The sequence below is a fragment of the Corvus moneduloides genome, chromosome 17, assembly GCF_009650955.1.
Source record: "Corvus moneduloides isolate bCorMon1 chromosome 17, bCorMon1.pri, whole genome shotgun sequence".
Lineage (NCBI taxonomy): Eukaryota > Metazoa > Chordata > Aves > Passeriformes > Corvidae > Corvus > Corvus moneduloides.
The window spans coordinates 12,764,789-12,786,141 of record NC_045492.1 but is presented as its reverse complement, the minus strand read 5'-3'; the positions used below and the strand labels follow the sequence as shown (position 1 = coordinate 12,786,141).

At 49.2% G+C, this 21,353-nt stretch overlaps 3 protein-coding genes across 4 annotated transcripts; 2 read left to right on the top strand and 1 right to left on the bottom strand.

The window, feature by feature from the left end:
• The first annotated feature begins 1,639 nt into the window (after positions 1-1,639).
• FAM210B (family with sequence similarity 210 member B) lies at positions 1,640-6,559 on the top strand. The gene is made up of 3 exons (XM_032127096.1): positions 1,640-1,821; positions 3,326-3,498; positions 4,565-6,559. Exons 1-3 carry the CDS (start codon positions 1,681-1,683, stop codon positions 4,779-4,781), a joined length of 531 nt encoding a protein of 176 aa, XP_031982987.1. The 5' UTR covers positions 1,640-1,680; the 3' UTR covers positions 4,782-6,559.
• A 425-nt stretch (positions 6,560-6,984) lies between these two features.
• Positions 6,985-12,253, bottom strand: AURKA (aurora kinase A). 2 transcript variants are annotated; one of them, XM_032127095.1, is made up of 9 exons: positions 12,179-12,253; positions 11,940-12,027; positions 10,996-11,278; positions 10,366-10,465; positions 9,564-9,755; positions 9,203-9,341; positions 8,708-8,856; positions 7,976-8,150; positions 6,985-7,683 (listed from the first exon to the last, which is right to left on the bottom strand). In XM_032127095.1, exons 2-9 carry the CDS (start codon positions 11,991-11,993, stop codon positions 7,498-7,500), a joined length of 1,278 nt encoding a protein of 425 aa, XP_031982986.1. In that variant the 5' UTR covers positions 11,994-12,027; positions 12,179-12,253; the 3' UTR covers positions 6,985-7,497. The 2 variants fall into 2 exon arrangements, with proteins under 2 accessions (XP_031982986.1, XP_031982985.1); XM_032127094.1 differs by lacking the exon at positions 12,179-12,253 and adding an exon at positions 12,157-12,174.
• A 241-nt stretch (positions 12,254-12,494) lies between these two features.
• CSTF1 (cleavage stimulation factor subunit 1) lies at positions 12,495-21,333 on the top strand. The gene is made up of 7 exons (XM_032127437.1): positions 12,495-13,289; positions 14,026-14,187; positions 14,924-15,119; positions 16,382-16,659; positions 17,511-17,708; positions 18,197-18,587; positions 19,847-21,333. Exons 1-7 carry the CDS (start codon positions 13,170-13,172, stop codon positions 20,104-20,106), a joined length of 1,605 nt encoding a protein of 534 aa, XP_031983328.1. The 5' UTR covers positions 12,495-13,169; the 3' UTR covers positions 20,107-21,333.
• Positions 21,334-21,353: the final 20 nt, after the last annotated feature.

Sequence of the window (21,353 nt, the reverse complement as noted above, 5' to 3'; positions counted from 1 at the left end):
TGTCACAGGAGAGCAGCTCCGTGGTCTCTGTCCCACAGCAGCTCTGATGGATCTGCCAGACAAACACAGGGAAGTACCCAGTGTCCCTGTGCAGAGCCCAGAGCTGCCACTGACATCTCCTTTATTGAGACCAGAGTTAACTCCTGAGATTTTTTTATTATTCAGAAAGAAAAGGGACAAAACTGTAGTGTGCTCTGCTCAGAGCACTGCCATGCCAATATCATGTCTGCTCTGGTGGTGCAGGTGTGTGTCACAGAAAACACACAGCAAATTGCTTTGGAGCAGTAATAAACATTGAAATTGTATTCTGAGAAACCATTCTTCTCAAAGCATTCAGAGAGGGGCTGGATTTATGAAGCAAGAACTAAAGGCTGGAACTGGCAGTGCTGTTAAGACAGAACAGACCATTTCAATGCAAGCAAAGCTCTCTCCCTCTCTTCCCCTGAGATCCTCCTTGAAACCCATCTGTTCTGTGGTGCCTCGCACTTAACAACAGCCGCCCACCAGCCCTGCACCACCCCGTGCTGTCCTGTGCAGCTCCACTTTGTGCTCCTGAGCTGCAAGTTCTTTCCGGAGGGAACCCGTCCTATTTATCCGACACAGTTCTCCCATTGTCCCCAGCCCTGTGTGCTCACATGGCTGCGGAAACACAGCCATGAAGAGAAAAGGCTTTGCCGCTGGCAGAGGGTGGGATTTTACTGCTCGGGCTCGGCCCTGGGATGCAGTTTCAGGGATATTCACCCTTCACCCTGCCATGAGCAGCCGTGTCTGCGATGGCGCGGAGCCCTTTCGGAAAAATGCAGCTTTAAAACCCTTGTGATCCCAGTTATGAGGGCACCCTCTGACAGTTTGCTGACAGCTCCCAGCTGTGCAGGGTAGTCACGCACTGGAGGAATGGGATGGCATCCAGAGGGACCTGGAAAATCTTCAGAGGTGGAACTGTGTGAACCTCATGAAGTTCAGCAAGGCCAAGTGCAAGGTGCTGCCCTTGTGCTAGGACCCAGGGAACGGCTGGAGCTGTGCCAGGGCAGGGTCAGGTTGGATATTGGGAAAGGTTCCTTCCTCAGAGGATGCTGGGGCACTGACCAGGCTCCCCAAGGAATGGGCACAGCCCCAAGGCTGGCAGAGCTCCAGGAGCATTTGGACACCACTCCCAGGGATGCCCAGGGTGGGATTGCTGGGGTGTGAATTTCCCCTCTCTCTGTTTAGAAGTGCTTCCCCCTTGCTGCATCACTCCAGTTCCTGAGGAAGAGTCCTTCTCCTTTGCTGGGGATTGCTGGGCTGTCCTGTGCTGAACATGATTCTGGCAGGTCCCTTCCAACCTAGAACAATCTGTGACTCTTGGGGCTATTTACAAGTGCCTGGAGTGACATGACATGGGGATAAAACTTCAAAATGAAAGAGATTATTAGACTGGATATTAAGACGAAATTCTTGGCTGTGAGTGTGGGGAGGCCCTAGCACAGGTTGCCCAGAGAAGCCGTGGCTGCCGCATCCCTGGAAGTGTCCAAGGCCAGGTAGCACAGAGCCTTGGACAGAACACATCCCTTCCTCACGGCCGGGACCGCTGCGGCTTTAAGGAGGCGGTCGGGGCGTGTGCCCGGCCCATCGTGCGCGCTGGGGAGGCCGGGCCGGTGCCGCCCCGGTGCCGCCCCGCTGCCGTGTGCCGGCGGTGCCGCCATGTATCGCGTGTGCCGCCTGTCCCCGCTGCTGTCCCCGCTGCTGGCCCCGCTGCTGGCCCCCGTCCCCCCGCGCTGCGCCCCCCGCCCCGCCTGGGCCGCGCTCCCGCCGGGGCCGGGCCCGCGCCGCGCCGCCGCCAAGGTACGTGTGAGGGCTGAGGGGCCGCCTGCCGCGGGGCTGCGCGGAACGGCACAAAATGCCCTCATCTGAAAGTGTTCCTCAATTTTGGAGGTGTCTTTAAGTTTTTTGGAGGTGTCTTCACCTCCACCCCCTCGCATCCCCATGGGATCAGTAAAAAATCGTGTTTATCCCGGGTTTCTGTGGGAGCTGGTTTGCACCTGCTGGTGGTCACATTGTCAGTGTGAGCTTTCCGGGATGCCTCGTCTACAGTTTAATTTCTACGGTTTAATTTGCGGCGTGGTTTCTGCTGCCTCGTTGCGAAGCATCACGGGGTGGTTTAGATATGTTTTCATGCTTTAAATCGCATGAATGATGCGAATAAAATCGGCTTTTTAGCTGAAATATTGTAGCAGAATGACATGGAAATAGGCAGCAGCTTTACTTGCTAAGCTGTACATTATTCCGTACATGACTCCCCTGGGTACTCCAAATAGTATCTGTTGAAGTGGTTCTTTTTTAACGTTTTGCTTCAATACCGTTCCTGGTGTGTGAGCCTGGGAACATGGGTGAATTGGAATGGACTTGGAAGATCAGAACAAGCAGGTTTTCAGTCCTTATGATCCATCCATAAGACCCAGAGCTCATGAGTCACAAAAGAAAAATCTAAAATTATCCATTATGCTTGAAAAATTTAGATACAAGAATCAGGAGATGTTTTATTCCTGTTAGTATTTCTTCTCTGGCGAGCATGGGGGGTTTCCAAGGGCTGCCTCATTGCTACCCTCCGCTAATGTCTTTTCAGATTGCTTTGGCATATAGTTTAGTGTGAAGTTCTGCGCTTGAAATGTACTCAAATAAAAATCTGTCAATGACTTCTACTGTGACAAACATTTTCAGTGCAGTTGGACTCTTGACACCAGCCCTGGCATGTCCCTGCAGTTGTTGTCTATGCCGTGGCAACAGAGTTGCTTGTTCCTGTCATCACTTGCAGTTCCCGGTTCTTCCTTTTATCAGCTCATCCATTAAGAATGATTTATAGGAATTTAAACGTTGGATCTCTTCCATCAGGGAGCTGTTACTAAGTGGTACCGGGTGGGCTTCCAGTGCCACTGGCTGCTTAGTCCTGGAACAAAAAGCTGTGCTCCAAGGAGTCGCTGGGTAAAGCTGAGCAGTGGGTGGAAGCAAATAGCTCTGACACCTCAGTCTCGTGTCTCAAGCAGCTGTGTGGGTGTGCCTTGGCACACATTTGGATCAAATAATCTGGTTTTAATTATGAAACTTGAATTGTGTAAGAATTTATGCCAAGCTCAGTGCATCCCTTTGACAGGAATAGTTGGGAGAAGGGAGCTTGCCTGGGCTCTGCCACAGCATCTGCTGTGCTGATGTGGAAGAGCAGAAGTGAGTTACTGTCTTCCCAAATCACTGTGTGCAAGACAGTTCTTTCATTATTTCAGACTGGTTCAACTAACTGGAATATGATCTTGTGCATAATGCTGATAAATACTTTTAATGGTTTTCTTTCTAGGATGCACATGAACCCCTCAAAAAGACAGCCACTGATCCCAGTGCTGAAAACAAGAAACTCAACAAATCCCAGCAGCTGAAACAAGTTTTTAAAGAATATGGTGCTGTAGGAGTTTCCTTCCATGTTGGAATTTCATTAGTATCTCTGGGAATCTTCTACTTGGCTGTGTCAAGGTGAGGTTTGTACAGCTGTCTGCCACCTCTGGGTAATGGTAAAAGTAAAATACATTTACCATTGTGCTTGCCTCTGGCAGGAGACAGGCACCTTATGCCTGCTAGATCTATAGTCACCTCCTGAATTTTGAGTATGGATGGGTCCATAAATGGACCTGATCTCCCATCAGGCATGAGACGAGAGCTGTACAAGGTCTTTTTGCACAGGTTCATCAGCAGTGAAAACAGCAGACACAGCACCAACATAACTCACTGGGCAGAGAATGTATTTGTTTTGCAGATATCTTTTGTTCTTGCTTGGTCTGGAGAGATAGAGCCATGCAAAAGTGCTGGGGCTTAGAGATAAACTTTTTTTTCTGGGTGTTGAACACAGTTTGTGCAGTGGAACTGCAGAAAACAGCAGCCACTAGAACAGAATTACAGTGAGAATGTAACAGAACTGCACGGGAGTCAGGTGGGGAATTTTGTGTGTGGCTTTGTGGGAATGCATCAGTTACATGAGGTGTTCCAGCTGAGGAGACAGGGGAATGTGTTGTTTTTCCAAACATTCCCTGCTGCTTATTCCTGACTCCAGTGGGGAATATGTGAATGCCTGATTTCTCCTGTTCACTACATCGTGGGACAGGGTAATAACATTTTTTTTTCCTTAAGGTATGGTTAAATCCCTGATGAAATCTGCTATGTCTATATTAATGAATTTGGTGGATAATGCTCATTTGAGATCTGTAACACTTCCTTCACTTGCTAGATTTTACATAATTTGTCATTTTAACAGCTTTGTACTCCTGTGTTAGAACACTAAGCCTAACAACAGGTACCTCGTTTGGTTTGCATTGGTCTGTGCTTAGGTGATAAATTTCCCCAAGACACAGAATAGAATTGAACGTAAAATTGGGGAAGATGAAGTTCCAATACAAATTCACAGTAACATTTTGAGAATCACTATGCAGAGAAATTTTATCTCTAAAGGCTGAGTTGCAAGCACGATACATTAAATTCCCTGAACGAAAAACAAGCGCTTTATCTTTTCTATCTTAAACTAAAGCCCTCTTCCCTCTTCCCGCAGCGGTGTGGACATGAGCGCAGTTCTGCTCAAGCTGGGCTTCACTGAGGCCTCGCTGCAGTCCCGGATGGCAGCTGGCACCAGCACCTTCGTGCTGGCCTATGCTGTGCACAAGCTCTTTGCCCCAGTGCGCATCAGCATCACCGTGGTGTCCGTGCCCTTCATCGTCCGCTACTGCCGCAAGGTCGGCTTCTTCAAACCCCCTGCCTCCAACCCCTGAGCCCTGCCTGGCTTTTTGTTTTCCAGTGCTCCACATCCACGTAGCTCTTCAGGTGCAAAGTTTAAAGGACTTATTTGGGTTCAGGTTGACCTCGTTTTGCGTTTCTTACTTGGTCTTTCAGGTAATTGTGAGAAGTGCTGTCCTTGTCTCCTTTCCCTTTTGCCACTTACTCTTTGGAAAAACCTGTTCAAATGGGATCTGGTTTGCACTTCAAGTGGGAATGTAAATGCTTGACAATGAGCACAGTTCTGGGTCTTTATAATCCACCTTTTTGAACCTTTTTTTTCTTTTTCAAAACAGTCATAGCACTCATTTATTACTGTGTAGCTGAGAAACAGTGAGATTCTCTTTCCAGTAGAATAAACAATATCTCACTACAGGGGTAGTTCTCTTGAAAAGGGTATATATTGGAATCTAAAGTGGCAGGTGGGTGGTTTTTTGTTAGGAGAGGCTTTTATTATAGCCTCTCTTGCAGTATAACACAGGCACTGAACTCACTTAAGTAGGAATACCCATATGATGGATTATTGCACAGTCCTAATTGGTTTAGTCACCAATAGGTGATGCACTGTTCTGAAACTACGTGTAGTGCTTCCATATTCCAAGATTTTATTGTCTGAAAATGTGCTGGCTAGGAGCCAGCCTTACTAAAGTCCTTTTTTTTTTTTCTCCTAACGTCTATAGACTCAGAAGAAATCCTGAGTCTATTGAAGTCACTGTAACCAGAATTACCTCTGTGAACATACTCCAAAGAGCATCAAGGCAGAGATAAGCTGGTGAAGGTTTAGCATTTTGAGATCTGACTTTGTACTGGAAACACTTTTTTTTTTTTTTTTTTAAAGTAAGCCCAGCAGCTCTCTGCTCCTGTGGGTGAAACTCAAATCTGCACGTGAAGTCCAAACATTCCAACTTGCAGCATCCCAGGAAGAATTCCTGTGCTTTGGGTGGAGAGTATAGCAATGAGGGGGTTTTGCCATTCGTTATGGGGACACTGTTGTGTTGGAATGTATCATCCACATTCCACCTTCCAGTTAACCCAAAGACTGATCCCAAAACATAAATGAGTGTAACACTGGGCTAAGCCTGGGTTTGGGGCTCAGGCCTGTGCTGCTGTGAGTTTGAGCCAGATCTGGGGGTGTTTGGGACCTGCTGTCTGCTCTTTTCACATTATCTTTGTGCTTGCACTTACCCCAAGGTGGCTCTGATACATCTGTTCATACAGAGCTGTGATTTAAGTAAAATAGCAGGAAGATAGCCTGATGCTTTTGATTTTTGCTAAAATTTAGTGAATTAAATTGCACCTTAACTCCTTCCGTCCCAGGAAGGCCCAGCTTTCCTGTGTACCAAGGATAAGAATTCCTAAATAACTCTTGAGGCAGCCTTGTGTACTTCAGAATCATTTCTGAGAAGTTTTGTCTTAAACTGGATAGAGAAGGTATATTCAGAGCTTCTTTTTCAAAATCCTGTGTAAAGCTGAACTCCTTCAAAATAAATGTACCTAAGTCAGTAGAAGGCACCAGCACTCAACTAGAGATTTCGTGCTGTAAAGAAACAGCTTCAGATAAATTATGGCCAGACTTCTGATTAGTTAAGGTAAATAGGGTTGTATAAACTACTGGCAGTTTGTTTAGATGAATTTTTTTGCAAAGTATATTTTAAATTAATTCAAGAATATATTTTGAATTCTGGAATCCTTACTTGTAGAAGGATCATTTTTTAAAATTGTTTATAAAATAGCCAAGTCTTATAGTGAAAAGACAATAAATTGCTTTCTCTTAGTTTGCTTGAAGTGTTTTACTGGAAAAGAGTTGGTCTCTTTATTTTGGTGGCAAGGGGCCTGACCCTTGGTCCAGTTTAAGGAATGTCTTACAACATCTGGTGTTGTTAGTTCCTGTTACACCACATCTGAAAGTACTTCTGAGAGAAAGGGCTGGAAGATATCAGATGGGAGATGTTTGAATAAATTCCTTGGAAAAAGGACAGAGCAGGCCAAGCTCTCAATAAACCAACCAGGTTAAGTAGTAACACATTTGGTACTTACTGGTAATCCTAAACTGGGATTGTGGGATAGTAAATGAGTGTGTGAGCTTCCTTTTTGACAGGTGGGAATTACACTTGTGGGAATTCACCTCTGGCACCAGGAGTAGTTCAGCTGTGCTAGTGCCAACCAGTGCCCACCCACAAGGAACCTCACCCTGCTGGGTGCAGTATAGGAAGTCTTTATTTTACAAATTGAGTGCTCACATTTAAAACTAGAGACAAAAGCAATTGCCACATCATTTCTAGAACACTTGAAAAAGGCATTCACCTCGCTCAGTTTCAGGTTACACCACAGGTAGGAGACCCTGAGCAGCCCAGGGAGGGAGGAGCAGGCATGGCCAGGATATTGCACTGTTCAATAAGCCAGAACAACAACTTCTCTTGGTGGAACAACGCATCATTTTCAGCACAGACCACAGCACAGGAGCCTGCAACAGCTTTACATCAACAAACCTGGCCCACATGGAACTGGATTTCAAGTACATTAAATATTCCCCAAGCTCTAGCTAGAAGTCAAATAATTTGATGCTGCAATTCAAGTGTAAGACATCAGCCAACCCAAGGATTTGCATCCCAATTGCCACTAGATTCCAAGACCTGCTTTTCCTATTGTAAGTATTACAGTAGTCACAGTACAAGGCTCCTCTTGTTAATCCCACAAGTCACCCTCCTAAAACTATGTTTTGGATGGGGCAGCACCATCACTCTTCTTGCTGCTGGGAATCTTCGTAGAGTTTGCTGTGATCCAGGGATGGAGAAGGACATCCTTCAGGGGCAGGCGATGGAAGGGGTTATGCTTCAGGAGCTTGGAAATTAAATCCCTCGCACCTTCTGTTACAAATGGAGGAAACTTGAATTCCACCTAAGGAGAAAGGACATTAAAAATTACACAAAAGTTCTTTAGCAATAACCAAACTATAGAACCAAAGGGCTCTAATCAACGTCCAAGTTACACCTTGAAAGCTTTGCCAGCCTTGCAGGCTGTGCATCTTCTGCCTATTAAGAAGACACCAAATCATTTCATCATAATCCTGGTTCATCATAATTCACAGGTTGTAGAAGTATTTGTGTATTATTGTGTTTGTTTTCTTCATGCTTCAAACTTAAACCTTTCTAGAACTAAAAGCACAACCCAGATAAGCACTGGCACTTACCCTGGAAATAGCTCTGTAGGTTTCCTGATAGGTTGCTGCTTCAAAAGGTGGTTTCCCTACAAGGAATTCATAGCACAAAACGCCAAGGCTCCAAACATCCACCTTTTCATCATGTGTTCTTCCCTCAATCATTTCAGGAGGCAGGTAGTCAAGTGTCCCACAGAGAGTTGTTCTCCTGAAGAAAAATCCAAATTAATCATTGATGAAGATAATTATAGGATCTATTTCAAGAGCCAGATAAAGACTAATGCTGGCAATCATCTGCACCTCAGTGCACCCACCTGAATGGGCTCAGCAGCACAACAGCTGGGAAAGAAAAGCCAGCAAGACATTTTCTACTTCTCCTGCAACTAGTCTTAGCTCCTTTCTTCACCCCTTCAACACCTTCTTCAACTTGCTAGAACAAATCTGTTCCTCTCTTGTCGGGTGCAATGTCACACTCTCTAAGAAATAACCAAACTGGCAGTGTAATGTTTGAGTGCAAGTGCTGGTTTGTCATCTCAAGGACCATGGTAAGCCTGCAGTAACCTACATCTCTTTCAAGGTCAGCAAGGTTTGCCCTAAAAATCAGGATAACAACACTCCCACACCAGTTGACTGTTAGGACCTCTGTTGTACCAGCATTTTTCACCAGTATTTTAAGAAGTTCACATATAACCTCCCTTCCACAACTGTGACACAAAAACTAACACTGACTACAGGAGTTCACTGCACAAGAGACTGAATTCTCACCTAGAAGATGGAGCATGCACAGACCACCCAAAGTCAGCAATTTTTAACTCTCCATTTGATCCAAGCAGCAGGTTCTCTGGCTTGATGTCTCTGTGGATCACACTCTTGGAGTGACAGTACGAGAGGGCATCTGCAAGTTCTGTGATGTACTGGGTGCAGAAAGAACAATCTTTAAGCCACAATGGCATTGTCACCTGAGTTTATCTGGCTGCAGCACAGCCTTTTTGAGGCATAATTATAGTTTTAAGTTAAAGCAATTATTCCTTAACCCTTGAAGTCTGGCAATACAGGCTGTGCCTTGCAATATTAAACAATTCTGAACATAAATTCCTGCACAGCACTAAGTCTTCCCAGTTACTCCCTGTCCCTATGCCAGCTAGCAGCTAAGGAATCTTAGTTTCTCCAGCAGAACACAGAACGTGATCTGAAGAGCTGGCACTATCCCACAGATATCCCAGATACACAGAGTAATGATAGGAAGCTGGAACAACCTACAGTAGCAGTTCTTGGCTCATCAAACTTGGTGAGCTTCTGAAGTTCCCTGTAGACTTCTCCACGAGGTGCATGCTCCAGGATCAGGTAGACTCTTGTCACATCATGGAAGTAGCCATATAATCTGAGAATGTTGGGGTGCCTGCAAAGAGATTTCAATGTTCTTCTGAACCAGGTGTTTGTCCAAAACCTTTAATTTCCCTGTCCTGCTCCCCCCTTTCAAGGCAAGCATGGGAATTTCATCCCGTAAGTGTTCCTTCACCTCACAACAAGGAAATCTTACCATAAAGGGAAAACCTTATCATAATCAAGGTTACTTTATTTGGATGCAAACAAAGCAAAGTATTTAGTCACTAAATTTTACCGAAGATGAGACTGTATTTCCACTTCTCTTCGTAGTTGATGTTCTACGCCAGCTTCCTCAAGTTGTGTTTTAAAGAGCACTTTCAGTGCAAGAATAAATTTGCTCTGTTTTTCACGCGCCAGGTACACATTCCCAAATTTTCCTTTCCCCAGAGGACGACCAATTTCAAAATCATCAAGAGACCATTGCCTTCTGCAAGAGGAAAGTTAAAAGCTGGATAGTTGTGTTGGCTTTGACTCAAATTTATAGTTTGTAACATTCCTGTTCAAAAGATGCTAGGGCTCTAAACTAGACTTTAGTCTGTAAGAAAACACCAAGAGAATCAAGTAGGCATTGACATTTTTCAAAAGGAAGTTCTGAAAGCTATTTTCTTTGTTCCTGAAGCTTTTGCAGACACTACCCCAACCACACTACTACAAAATGAAATTGTGTTTGCCAAGCTGGGCTCCTTTAGATACTCTTAACCCAGCCACATCACTAGGGCATGGCAAAACAATTTAAAGTTGCCATAAACAAATCCAATTTCATCCCACATTAGACTCCAGCCTCCTGCCCCAATGAGGGAGGCTTTGTTTTCAGGAGTACCTCTCATGACTGGGGCAGCAGCTATCAGTGTTCTCCCATGGGAAGAGCTACTCTGCATTTACCAAAGCTTTCTTTAGATTACAGCAAGTCCTTGTTCCTGACAAATTGCCAGGTCCAAGGCAGCTTTCCTTGTGTTGTGCCTGCAAAGTGTGAGGGTCACCAGGCTCCACAACCAAGGGAACTCCAGCAGGGCTCAGAATTTAGGCATAAAACTTACTTTTTAGTCTCTTCACTTTTCTTTTTAGGCTCTTCAGTTTTCTTCTTAGCAGGCTCTTCAGTTTTCTGTTCAGAGGTGCTCTCAGCTTCAGGGTTTTTTGCTGTGTACAGAGAAATAAATCAGTTTATGAACCAGACCCACAAACACAACACAGACACACACATAGGAGCAAATCAACCCCTGTGCATCATCTGAAGCAGCTTTTAGAATATATTCAATGATATTTTATGCAACCTACCATAACTGACTGCTAGGAAAGGAACAGCACTGGCAAAATGTAATTTTAAAAGCTTTCTGAAAATAAAAACCCATTAATTCTCCCCCCAGAAAAAAGTATTCTTGTACATGAATCTCAGAAAAACCTGTAAGGTCTGAGTGCCAGTTATACTAACTCCCAGCTGGCTGCTGAGCACCTGGAAGTTTTTAACAGCATATTGGCTCTAAGTAGTTAATTTAGAGATAAATTCACAAGGATGGTGCAGTGACACGGGAGGTGAATCATGTGCTGCTCTTCTGTTTGGGGGCACAACCAGGAACTTCCCTCCAGGCCTGTTGCCAGCCCAGCAGCAGCTTTAGGGAATGTCCTGAGTGTCACAGCTGCACACACATGTAAATCATCCTCAGAATTACCAGGTCCTGCAGCCTGGGGAGGTTTTTCACTACTCTTGCTTGCAGCCTGAGGCCTCACAGGGGCTTGCTGGGGCAGTTTGGGTCGGAGCTGCTGCACTGTTTGGTTACTGGACAGTTTTTGGGTTGACAGTACAGGTTTTTGGGATTGCACAGGAACTCGCCGGGCAAAGTTTGCAGGACACAGAACACGTTGTGCTGGAGCTCCACTGGTCAGTAACCGGCTCTGGGCTGAATGCTGGGACACAGGGACACGTTTGGGGCCATCCCCAATGGGATTTGCAACCTTCAAAGAGAAATGATGACGTGTTAATTGTACAATAGCACACCAGAATCTTTACAGCCCCATTCAGGATAGCAAAAACCACACAAAGCATATTAACAGAAACACTAAAAATCATGTATTAATAGATTAATTAAAAAGAAGTTTTGTTTTTACTGTTCTAAAACCTTACTAAGTCTACTTGATTTTATGTTAAAACATTGAGAAAGCACCTCTGTTTCTAAATAGAAAAAGATATGTAATCAGGGTGATCTTGGACACTGCTGCACATGTGTATCAATAGTGACATTGACACAGTCCTCGGTTTTAAAACCTGTATCTGAAATAATTTGACTATACACACTTGCTTACTCTTTAAATGATCTTAAGTACTTAAATTATAAGGAGGCCTTCCCCATTTAATAAGACATACTAATATTAATAATAGTAAATAAAGAAAGTCAGCTCTGGGCACTGTTTTGTCCAGGAGAAAGCTACTGAAAGATAAATTACTAATTTGAAACCTGTAGCGAATGTGCGATAGGAGAAACGCAAAAACCGCCACTCCCTGAACAGACCAGACCTACAGAATTTTAATGGCGAACTCCCAGGCATCGAGACCAACGATCCAGTAGAGGAAACTGCTCAGGAAGACGAACATAAACCGCGCATTTCAGGCCTTTACCTTGGCAGCGCGGCTGGGGTACGCGGCGTGGTTCTCTTTCATGTTCCTGTCCATAGCGCCCGAGCGGGAGCGGCACGCACGGCTCTGCCTGCGGGCGAGAGGGAGCCAACGGCGGTCAGTGACCGGAGTACAGGAGGTCTCGGGCTCTTTATCAATCACCAGCCCTTATTGATAGCAATCCCTTACTAACACCCCCCTGCCCGCACCCCCATCGAACCGGGCCAGGCCGCGCCGCTCACCCCGGGCCCGCCACCTCAGGGCCGCTGGAGCTGTTTGAATTCAAACCGCCGCGCCTTAAGTACCCCTTTAAACCCCCGCCGCCCGCCATTGGCCGCCCTCGCGCGGTCCGCGCACGCTGATTGGCTCCTCCTGCGGGCGGCCCGCCCGCCCATTGGCTGCCGAGCGCGCTCCGCCGCGCCGCGAGGGGCGCACGCGCCGCGCCCGCCCGTCCGCCGGCGTTGTCGCCGCGCGGCGCGTTACGCACTTTGCGTAGCGCCGCGCCCCCCGGCGCGCGCCGCCCGCGCACTTCCCGCCGGCCGAGCCGCCGCTTCCGCTACGCAAATCGCGTAACGCGCCGCGCTCCCACCTGTGGCCGCCGCCGCCTCCGCTCCGCCCCGCACCCGGGAGCGCCGCCAGGTCAGTCCCGCTCCCGCCAGACCCCCCCCCCGAGACACCCCCATCCACCCCCGGGCAAGGCCGGGGAGCGGCGGTGCTGCCACCGCGCGTGGGGCCGAGAGCGAGCGGGGCCATTGTGTGGGTGCCCCCCCGGACGGGCCGAGTAGGGCCGGAGCCTCCCGGTGCGTCCCGGCCGAGCGGCCCCGGGCAGCGCCACGTGCCGCCAGCGCTTGAGGGCGAGTGCGAAGTGCGAAGGCACCGCCCGGCCTGGCCCGAGCGACGCGCGGACCCCTCGTGTCGCAGCCCCCGACAGCGCCCAGACCCGCGCGGCTCCCGAGGAGACGCCGGGACAGCGGGAGCGCGGCCGGTCAGCGAACGCGGCCCGTGAGTAGCGCAGTGAGCGCGGCGTGAGGCGCTGCTGCCCCGCAGCCCGGAGCCCCCGGGTCCCTGCGAGGCGCCGCGGAGCGAGGAAACTCCAGTCGGCACTTGGGGCTTGTGAAGAACTGCGATCCAAGGCAACTTTTCACTGTCTCCGCGGTGCTGAAAACAAGAGCGAAGGAGACCCTGGTTGTGTGTGTTGGTGTTTACAAGTGGTTCAGGATAGGTAAAAAGAAGATGTCGGGTCGCCGTGTCGCTGCAGCGTGTGACAGACGACAGCTGCCCCGGGGCATGGGGAGCATGGCAGCCCCGCTGCTCGACCCGCGCCCGCTCCGGCTGCCCTTTCTCGAGGCTGACGTGAGTAGGACTCGGGGAGGGGACGGTTTGCGCTGGGGACGGGGCCGGGCCCGCCCGCAGCGCTGGACAGCAGCGCCAGCAACTTAATTCCCAGCCCGTTCACGTCGCCGTGTTTGGGATCCGGGGTCTGGCGGAAGCGGCGCTTCGGAGCTTTGCGGCTGCGACACAAAAGAACCCCCGGGCTCCCCCCGCGCCCGGTGGCGGCCGGGCCCGCGCCGCTGCCCCGCCCGCGATCCCGCCCCGAGCGCGGCTCTGCGGCCTCCGCCAAGGCCCTGCTGCTCCGGGAAGGGGGAATGGGAATGGGGAGAGGGATCCCCGGAAGGGGGAACGGGAGGATGGGCCCTCGGGATCCCCGGAAGGGGAGGAATGGGGAGAGCGACCCCCGGGATCCCTGAAAGGGAGAATGGGGAGCGGGACCCCTGGAAGGGGAGGAATGGGGAGAGCAACCTGCGGGATCCCTGGAAGGGAGAATGGGGAGCGGGACGCCCAGAAGGGGAGGAATGGCGAAGAGGGACCCCCTGAAGGGGGGACGGGGAGAAGGACCCCGGGATCCCCAGAAGGGGGGGAAAGGGGAGCGGGGCGCCGGGACCCCCTGAAGCGGGGATGGGGCTCGGGACCCCCGCCATGGGGGGGTGAGGGGGGGGGGGGTGACTCCCGCCTCCCCGTCACGTGATGCGCGGGGTGTGGCGGTCACGTGACGCCGCCCCGTTGTGTCGCCCCCCTCCTCCCCCCCAAGAGCCGCCTCCCATCGATGTGCGGGCGCTCGATGCAGCAGCCTTCGCGGAGGAGCGTCCTGCGGGCCCGGCCGCCCCCGCCGCTGCCGCCGCCGCCGCTCGATGCGCTCCGCGCTCCCGCCGCCATCTTAGGGGCAGAGCGCGGGCGGCAGAAGGAAGGCTCGGTACGTACCGGCACCGACGGGGCCGCGCCGCCCGCGGCTCCGCCAGCGCCCGCCACGGGGCTGCGGGCCGCCCGCGGCCGGCGGGAGGGCGGGGAGGGCGCGGGGCCCCCTCAGGGAGGGCGGCGGGGCCGGCGCGGTGCTGTCCTGCGCGCCCCGTGCATCCATCCATCGGAGCCCGGGCCCGCCGGCAGCACCGGCTGGGTCGTTTCGCTCGTGCCGCGGCTCCGCTGCCGGCTCTGGTGCTGCTTAGCACAGTCCGGGGCGGTTTATGGCGGAGATTTTCATTTACATAGCCAGCAAGCGCAACAGGTTTTTCCTCCCCTTTTCCTTCCCTTTCCCCTCTCTTTTCCTCCCCCGTTCTCTCTTCTTTTCCTCTCTTTTCTGCCCTCTTTTCCTTTCCTTTTCTTCCCCTTTCTCTTGCCCTTTCCTCCCCTTTCTCCTCTCTTTTCCTTCCCTTTTCCCCCCCCCTTTCTCCTGCGTTTTCCTCCCCTTTTCCTCCCCTTTCTCCTGCCTCTTCCTGCCCCTTCTCCCTTTTCCTCTCTTTTCTCCTACCTTTTCCTCCCTGTTTCCTCCCCTTTCTCTCCCCTTTTCCTCCTCTGTCCCCCCCAGTTTCCTCCCTCCATCTCTGCTTTTCACCAAAACCACAGCAACATTTGGTGCCTGCACTGAGATTTGTTCCAAGGTGCTGGTGGTTTCATGCAACTCTCTTGTATGTGATTTTTGTTCTTCATTCCAGGCCCCCCCAAGGCAGTCCCTGCTCACAATGTATAGGACAAAAGTCAGTTTGAAAGACCGTCAGCAACTTTACAAACTGATAATTAGTCAGCTGCTCTATGATGGATACATCAACATTGCCAATGGCTTGATAAATGAGATCAAACCACAGTCTGTCTGTGCACCCTCTGAACAACTGCTGCACCTAATTAAGTTAGGTAAGCCGGAATCAAAAGCTGACATAAAAGTCTAGTTTCTAAATCCCCAGTGAATTAAGAGTTGGTGTCACTGGAAAGACACCTTTGATGCAAAGGTGGTGTCTGGTAATAGCACAACACTTGTACATTTGGGTACGGCCTTTGCTTCTGTGGGGTTTTTTGAAGGGCATTCCTGTTTCTTTAGAAACAAACCAGATCCCTGAGTGTTGCCCAAATCTGCTTGAACTCCTCTAAGGACACTCAGCATCCTGGGTGAGTGGTAGCTTTCTCAAAATATCCCAGTAAATGGGAACACTGAGCCCACAGATCGAGGGAAAACGTCACCTTCACAGTTCTGCTGACTTTAAAAGTAATTATTTCTATCTGGTTGTTCCTGACAGTGTTGGAAAGGGAGCAGGTCCTTCCATTGGCAATCTTTGCTGGCTTTTATATATCAGTCCCCAGGAAAGAGCTTCACAGTCTGGGGCCTCAGCAGGGCTGTCACCTGTTCTCTCCCTGTACTCCCTCTGGAAGTGCCACAGCGTAGGGAAATCAGGGAAAACCCCTGAGCTGCTGTTGGAACAAGCTGACCAAGTCCTGGAAGAGCTCTGGCCATGACACTGTGTGTAACTCAACTGGTTCTGCTGCCTGAACAAGCTGAGTGCTGAGGGTATAAATCTGTGAAGCCTTGTGTCTGTTTGAAATATAAATTTTAGACTTGAAATGAGCAGATGAAAGCAGCAAAAACATCAGCACTGGGCTGAAAACTCTTTGTGTCTGCCCTGTTGCCACTTCCAGTGCTGAACTCTCTGGTCTGTGGCTGCATCCTGGAAATAAAGATAAAAATCTCTAAAGTGGGTTTGAAGAACAGTAACATTTTTCCCTTGCAATGCTGGGATAGTTTGGCTTCAGTGCCATAAAATAGGAAAAGAATCAGTAATTGCCTTTGGGTTTTTTGCTTTAAAACTCAAGTAATGATGTTGGGGCTTGTTATTCCCCTGTGAAAAGCTGACCAGAGGCCTGTCCACAGCCAGTGACTGATTCTCAGTGCATTTATCAGCACTTTCCAGTCTCACTGGGGTATTCCCACAGTTAAGGAGGAGCTGTGCCTGCCCCAGCGCAGCCCAGCTCCCATTCATTCCTCCCCAGTGCTGTGTGACCAAACCTGCTCTGCCAGCTCAGCTTCACCCTCTGGGCTGCCTTTCCCAGAACCTTCCCCGGAGCCGTGGCAGGGGCTGAGGAGAAGGGTCCCTGCCCTGAGGGCGTGCCCTGTGTGTCCCCAGGCATGGAGAACGACGACAGCGCCGTCCAGTACGCCATCGGCCGCTCGGACACCGTGGCACCGGGCACCGGCATCGACCTCGAGTTCGACGCCGACGTGCAGACCATGTCCCCCGAGGCGTCCGAGTACGAGACCTGCTACGTGACATCCCACAAAGGGCCCTGCCGGGTGGCCACCTACAGCAGGGATGGACAGTTAATAGCCACAGGGTCAGCTGATGCCTCCATCAAAATCCTGGACACCGAGAGGATGCTGGCCAAGAGTGCCATGCCCATTGAGGTAAGGGATTGGAACCACTCTGGGAGTTGTGTTCATGGCATGCCCAGCAAGGTAAGGGATTGTCATACTGGGAATTCTGTCCATGCCATGCCCATTGGGATAACTCGGGAAATGTAACCACTCTGGGAGTTCTCTCCATACCATGCCTGTACCTTGTGGCTGCCTCAGTGGGTTGGACTAAATACCTGTCTCAACATATTCCCTACTCCAGCAGCTGCTTGTAAAGTCCTGTTGAAGGAAGAATAACCAGGGCAGGGACACTGGTGTCACTCCTGGCAGCAGGGAGAGAACTGAGCCAGAAGTGGCTTCTGCTGGGTGCTGATCATGGCTGTATTGTCTGACCAGAGTTCATGCTGAACCCACCTGTGGCCTCTGCAGCCCCCACGGCCACCCATGTTTCCACTGGGTATTTCAGAGCTGTTTCACACACTGATTTGCTTCATCTTTCTCCAAGGCAGTTAGCAGGTGGCAACGAAAAGTGGGATTTTTTTTGCTCAGAGCACACACCAAATGGTCAGCAAAGAGCTGCAGTTTTGGTGCAGCTTCTCTCGATTCTTCCAGCAGTCAGTGTTTTGCTTTGGGCCCTTTATGAAGGTGATGTTTTCTTGCACCAGTTCTCTGCCACTGAAACTGCTTTGTCCTTGAGCCAAGTAGTTTTGACCTTCATAAAGACACAGGGATCTTACTTGTTGACATGTAAAGGGCCTTCAGATAATGAAGGGAACAGACTCAGTGCCTGGTCGTGTCAGAAAGGAGCTGCTGTTCATTCACTCTGGCAAGCCTAAAACCTACTTTTCTTGTCAAAAACCTGCTCTATTTTCCAACAGCAAGATGTTAAATGTTCTTTGTAGGTCATGATGAATGAGACAGCCCAGCAGAACATGGAAAACCACCCGGTGATCCGGACTCTGTACGATCACGTGGATGAAGTGACGTGTTTGGCTTTCCACCCAACAGAACAGATCCTGGCATCTGGGTCGAGGGACTACACACTTAAATTGTTTGATTATTCAAAACCTTCTGCCAAAAGAGCCTTCAAGTATATCCAGGTGAGATACTGTTCAGAGCAGCCACAGCTCAGATGTTTGAGTGCTGAGGTGTTGTGAGCTGACCTGTGCCTCAGGGTTTCGGGGTGCAGGGGGACACAGGTGCAACACTGGCAGACATTACAGACATTGTGTCTTGAGTTTGTGCATCATGGACACCTGTATTTAAATGAGTGCCAGTCAGCTTTTTGTTCATTAGACCAACTCTAATATGAATAACTTGGAAGTTAATTTTATTATCTTTGTTTTGGAGGAGCATTTGGGATTAGGTGCTGGTGGGCTGGGGCGATGTGATATCCCAAAAATGAGGAGGCACTGCAGGCTGCTCTAGGACAAAAGCTACAATGCAGCCACAGGCAGCCTGTCCCTTCAATCCCATTATTTGTGCTGATAATTTCAGTAGTATTTTAGCATTTTAACACCACCAGCACTAACCCTCCCATTTCAGATTTTTTCCTTCCTCACCCCACTGTGCATATTTAATCCAACAGGAAGCAGAGATGTTACGCTCCATTTCTTTCCACCCTTCTGGGGATTTCATCCTGGTGGGGACCCAGCACCCAACATTACGCCTGTATGACATCAACACCTTCCAGTGCTTCGTGTCCTGCAACCCCCAGGACCAGCACACGGACGCCATCTGCTCCGTCAGCTACAACGCCAGCGCCAACATGTACGTGACGGGCAGCAAGGACGGCTGCATCAAACTCTGGGATGGGGTCTCCAACCGCTGCATCACCACCTTTGAGAAGGCACACGATGGAGCTGAAGTCTGCTCTGCCATTTTTTCCAAAAATTCCAAGTATATCTTGTCCAGTGGGAAAGACTCTGTAGCTAAGCTCTGGGAGATATCCACTGGTCGGACGCTGGTGAAATACACAGGTACGTAGCAGGTGACCTTCCAGCCTCCTTCTTTTCCAGGTGCTGAGCCATGGCAGGGCTGGAAATACTGTCAGAACAATAATGATTCCTAAAGGCAATGGAGAAACTGCTGCTTTGAGGATAAATTACCCCAGATTTTTGAAAACACTTCCTGTAGACTTAATTCCAGAAGAGAAGCTGTGCTTGTGTGTGTCAGTGTAAACGTATTTAGTCAGAGTAGATCTGGAGAAGTTTCTGACATCGTTACTCCATTGTTTTGGAGGGAAGTTACCACTGAATTAGGGAAAAATAAGAAACACTGAACCTACTTCAGGGCAGTTGATTTAACCATTAACTCTTGTGGCTCTATAGCCATTGCAATACTCTGAAATGTACCTACAAGCTTCAAGTTTGCAGTTGTGTGCGAGGTAGTCATCCTTGGAGCATGCTTGGATCTCAGCAGGATTTAGGGAATAAGGAAGGCTGTGGAAGCTTTGCATGTGACAGCAACTGTGGAGAGCCTTTGGGGTCAAGCATTGATGTGCTTAAGCAGTAGGAGCACAAAAGATGCCGAAGATTGGTGTGTGTCAGCTTTGGGGTTTGTAGCTCTCTTTGCGCTCCTGCTCCCGGCCAGCAGGGAGCAGCACTTTCCCGGGAAACCTGTGCGGGATCCCAGGTAGGATTTGGTGTGTGCGGTGCGCTGTCAGTGTCTGTATAAGAAGCACATTTTATCTGAGGGTATGGCCAAGACAGGTCATACAACGTGTGCCATGTGATAAATACACTGGAAATTCCTCAAGGATCACCAGAGTCTGTGGGTTCTCCTCTCTGTGCTCTTTCCCCTTCGTCACAGCTGAAAGCCTCAGGCAAAAATACTCTTAAAGGTAAAGGCTTGGACTTGGCACAGCTGCAGTAGGTAGTTTTAGAATATATACATGGACACCAGGAGGAATTTCCCCATGCAGAAGGTGGTCAGGCCTTAGCAGGAGCTGCCCAGGGATGTTTGGAGTCCCCGTCCCTGGAGGTGTCCAAGGAGGGGCTGGATGTGGCACTCAGTGCTCTGGGCTGGGTGATGAGGTGGGGATGGGTCACAGGTTGGACTCAAATCTTCCTGGTCCTGTAACTACAAAAGAATATTCATCCCTGCATCACTGTTGCTTGTGGAAGTGGTTGGACAGCAGAGAAAATACAGCTCCTTTGTAGAAAGTTGATACTTACAGAAAATTATTCTTAGGCATTGCAAATTTCCTAAAAGTCACTATTTTGCTGCCTGTATTTAGGTGCTGGTTTGAGTGGCCGCCAAGTACACAGGACTCAGGCTGTGTTCAACCACACAGAAGATTACGTGCTGCTCCCAGATGAAAGGACCATAAGTCTGTGCTGCTGGGATTCCAGAACTGCCGAGCGCAGGAACCTCCTGTCCCTGGGGCACAACAGCATCGTGCGCTGCATCGTGCACTCGCCCACCAACCCCGGCTTCATGACCTGCAGTGACGACTACAGGGCCAGGTTCTGGTACAGGAGGTCCACGACAGACTAAAGGAGAGCTTTGCAAGCAGAGCTGCTGCCGCCCTGTGGGATTGTACTGCCAACAGCTGCCTGCGGGGAAGCCGCGCTGGGCCCGGGCTGAATTCTGTCAGATGTGGCAGGAGATAACAAAATACTGACGCTCTTCACCCCACACTAATTTTTTTATTAGTGTGCGTGGTTTAATTTTTTAAGTCATCTCTAATTGTACTGAAGGGAGGGGGGTGGAGAATAAAATGATCCTGGCAGGAAGGGCTAAGCTTGTTCCCCTGCCTTTCTGAATCATACAAGGGATAATGGGACTGTGTCTTGCTCAAACTGGGCAGAAGGAGCCAGTTCTGCTCTGAGTTGTGTTTGTGCAATCCCACTGAACTGTGGTAGAGAAGAGATCACACAAAGAGCAGCAAAACTTGGTGTAGATGTGTTAATGAAGCCTTAAGCTGCCTTCAGCCACAATTCATTGTTTGTAAAGCTCTGGTTTGTATCTTTCAGTCTGGGGTTTTGGTGAATTCTTTTTTGTGTTTTTTGTTTATTGGCCAAGTGGTCCTTCAGTTCGGAGTTGTGCCATAAGAATTCAAACAGGATTTTAAACTGTTCAGATGAATTCAAGAAATGGTCTTCTAGTTCTGGTGTTAAAACTCAGATTTCATCTCATTTTGAATTTAGCTTAACAAGTGGGACCTCAAAGTGAATTTCTAATCGTTTTAAGGAATATCCACATTGCAACTAAAATGTGACAGTGCTGCTGCAGGTGAAAATGACAATAATTTTGCCTTAGAGACCTTTAGTATCCTCTCAAAGAAAGAAACTTGTGCACCTGAATTTTTGTGTATGTACCTCAGAAATGTCACTGTTCCATTTGACCGAGAAACCTTCATCTATATCTGTTACACAGCACTTGAATTACATTCTTTTTTAATTAGTCACAAACCCAGTGCCCATCGTTAAGAAACTGTGCTTAAAACTTCTCTAAGTTGGAAAATTCATTACTTGTTCTCCCAGAGATCTGCCTGAGCAGAGCCTTAAACTTGTTCTTGGAGGCCTCCTCGTGCAGAGCTTTTGGGCATCACAGGTGGGAGCTCCTTTGCTCAGAGCTCAGCACTTGCCTTCATGAGGGAATTTCGATGTGAGGTGGTTCTTGCTGCTGGATTAACTTCCCATCACACTGAGGAATTGTCAAGGGCTGGTGAGGGTACAGGTTTTGTCTGTATTTAAATAAAGATTGCTTTTTAAAAAGCTCTTTGATACATAAAAGAGGGA